The 2483-nt window shown below is 37.9% G+C and overlaps 1 protein-coding gene across 1 annotated transcript in view; it reads right to left on the bottom strand.

Annotated features, from left to right (window-relative positions):
* The window catches only part of LOC107578182 (neurobeachin-like protein 2), a gene marked incomplete at both ends in the record, with an annotated part of 2596 nt that extends 790 nt beyond the window's left edge, over nucleotides 1–1806 (bottom strand). Inside the window, 5 exons of the mRNA XM_016264164.1 lie at nucleotides 131–271; nucleotides 506–630; nucleotides 1137–1232; nucleotides 1440–1547; nucleotides 1673–1806. Of these exons, the coding sequence (XP_016119650.1) occupies nucleotides 131–271; nucleotides 506–630; nucleotides 1137–1232; nucleotides 1440–1547; nucleotides 1673–1806 (604 nt within the window). The remainder of the gene's footprint in view (nucleotides 1–130; nucleotides 272–505; nucleotides 631–1136; nucleotides 1233–1439; nucleotides 1548–1672) is intronic.
* Nucleotides 1807–2483: the final 677 nt, after the last annotated feature.

Below are 2483 nucleotides of genomic sequence, written 5' to 3'. Positions count from 1 at the left end.
GTAATCCTGAAGACCTTGAATAGCTGGTTCAGGTGTGTTTGAACTAGAGGTGGCCCTCCAGGAGCAAGATTGGACATCCCTGGCTTTAGCCTGCAGTATGAGTGCAGTGGTGTGTGAGTGTGTGTCTTACTTGCCGCTCTGGAGCTGTATATGTAATGAGGTGAAGGGCTCTGTGCGGATCATGTAGTGCATGACGCCGGCAGCATTAGAGTAGTGTGTGCCATAGTGGAACTTATCGATAGTGCCTGTTGAATCCTCAAAACTCTCATACCTAATCAAACAACAACAAAAAGACATTTAGAAAATCAGATGAAATACTCAAAAGATGCTACATTACACTGCTTTATTTTATTATAGAACATACTGTTATTATTTACAAATTTAAATATATTTATAAATCATGTAGATATCAGCTTGTGGTATTTTCTAGTTTTGTGATACATCTTTTAACAACACATTCTCTGATACTGAGAATTCTGCAAAAAGGACTGTAACACTGTCTCACTTTTCCCTGACGTTCTGTGCATGTCGAGGGTTGACGACACCAACGGGTTTGGACAAATCTCTGAAAACAGCTGGGTCCTCCAGATCCAATTCAGCAGATGTGTAGTCACACAGCACCCAGGGGAACTGAGAATACGGACATGCACATGAAGAAAAAAGAAGACATGTGACCCATATAATATCCACCAACAACAGAAGTGTCAGTCACGCACATTTTTTTTCAGCGAAATGGATATTAAAATGCATATTAATCACCCAGTTTAAATAAATTCAGTGAAATCTTGGTTTACTAAAATAAATAATAAATTACTTTTTAAAATGAAATTTAAAGACTGAAAAACTAAATTAAATAAAATACATAAATTCAGCCCGAGATGCTGGGTAGGCTATAGCATCCCTGCGATACTGCATAGGACAAGCAGTGTGGAAAACAAAAGCAAAAAACCAAAACACAACAGAACAGAACCAAAACAAAACAAAAAACAACACAAACAGAACAGAATAGAGCAAAACAAAATAAGAAAAGAAAAAAAACAATCAAAAGAAAACAAAACAAAAAACAGAAAAAAAAAAAAAAGGCAAAAAAAATTACAAAACAAAACCAAATCAATGCTAGCTCTGTGACAACTCACCACTGGATACTGGGATAAATCATTGTATGTGCGACCAGCAATGGTGTTGAGCTGCATCAGATATTCAAAATTGGAGATCTCTCTGCAAATCCATCTCTGCAATAGAAACAAAAATGAAAATAAACAATAGTTAGATCTGGAAATTTGGGGGGGGGGTGAGGCTTTTTGACAGCTTTTGTTGGCAGATACAGCACACAGGGCATAGGAAACTATGGGGAAAAAAAGGGAGGAATTGAATTGGGAGAGAGCAGGAATGAGTCCAACCAGCAAAAATGGAAAATACTGGCATCACATCAGACATACGTGAGTCAGGTTGGAGGCTTTCAGGAGCTCCTGAGGAGAGCGAGAACCAAAGTAGAAAAGATTGGGTGGTCTGAGACCTAGGATCCTGGAGTAGACTTTGTTCCGGACCTGTTGGAGAATCAAAACAAATATAAAAACACAAAATGCCAACCATGCTTCTGGCCATCTACATCAGCATCCTGTTCCACTGTAGTTTCTCCTGCAGTATAGCAGTTAGTATGTGTCTAGCTCACCCCCTTCCTGAAGTTGATGAAGTAGTGTGCCTGGTCGATGAAGAACAGCTCTAATGCCGATCTCCGCAGGTTGTAGCGCCTCAGGTGGACTTCCCTTAGCTGTGACAATGGCCTCTTGAAATCAAACCCAATGCCTGCAAAGATGGGCAGTGCAGAGCATTCACATTAGAATCATTAATCATATTTTATCCCATACACTACCAGTCAAAAGTCTGGAATAATTAAGATTTTTTGAATGTTTTGGAAAGAAGTTTCTTATGCTCACCAAGGCTGCATTTATTTAATGAAAAACTGTAATGTTGTGAAATATTATAAAAATTTAAAATAAAGTTTTCTATTTTAATATACTTTAAAATTCAATTGATTCTTTTTATGGCAAAACTGAATTTTTAGCAGCGATTACTCCAGTCTTCAGTCTCACATGATCCCTCAGAAATCACTCTAATATGCTGATTTGCTACTCAAACATTTCTTATTATTATACTGAAAACAGTTTTTGCCATTTCAAATAAATGCTGTTCTTTTGACCTTTCTAATCATCAAAAATATGAATCAGCAAAAACGGTTTTCAACACTGATAATAATAAAAACTACCAATAATTGATCATCAATAATAATTGTTAATAATCATCAAATCAGCATATTAGAATGATTTCTGACGGATCATGTGACCGAAGACGGCTGCAAAAAATAGTGAATATGCATTAAATAGTCAGCATAGATGGCCTCGTGGACAGTGCGCCGACCATGTAAGCGCCTTTGCGCTTTGGGCGTCCCGAGTTCGAGTCCCGGCTCGTGGACCTTTCCCGAT

Source organism: Sinocyclocheilus grahami, unplaced genomic scaffold, assembly GCF_001515645.1.
Source record: "Sinocyclocheilus grahami isolate Dianchi unplaced genomic scaffold, SAMN03320097.WGS_v1.1 scaffold9235.1, whole genome shotgun sequence".
In the NCBI taxonomy this organism is placed as follows: domain Eukaryota; kingdom Metazoa; phylum Chordata; class Actinopteri; order Cypriniformes; family Cyprinidae; genus Sinocyclocheilus; species Sinocyclocheilus grahami.
The sequence above is the reverse complement of the archived record's forward strand: the minus strand, read 5'-3'. Positions and strand labels throughout refer to the sequence as shown.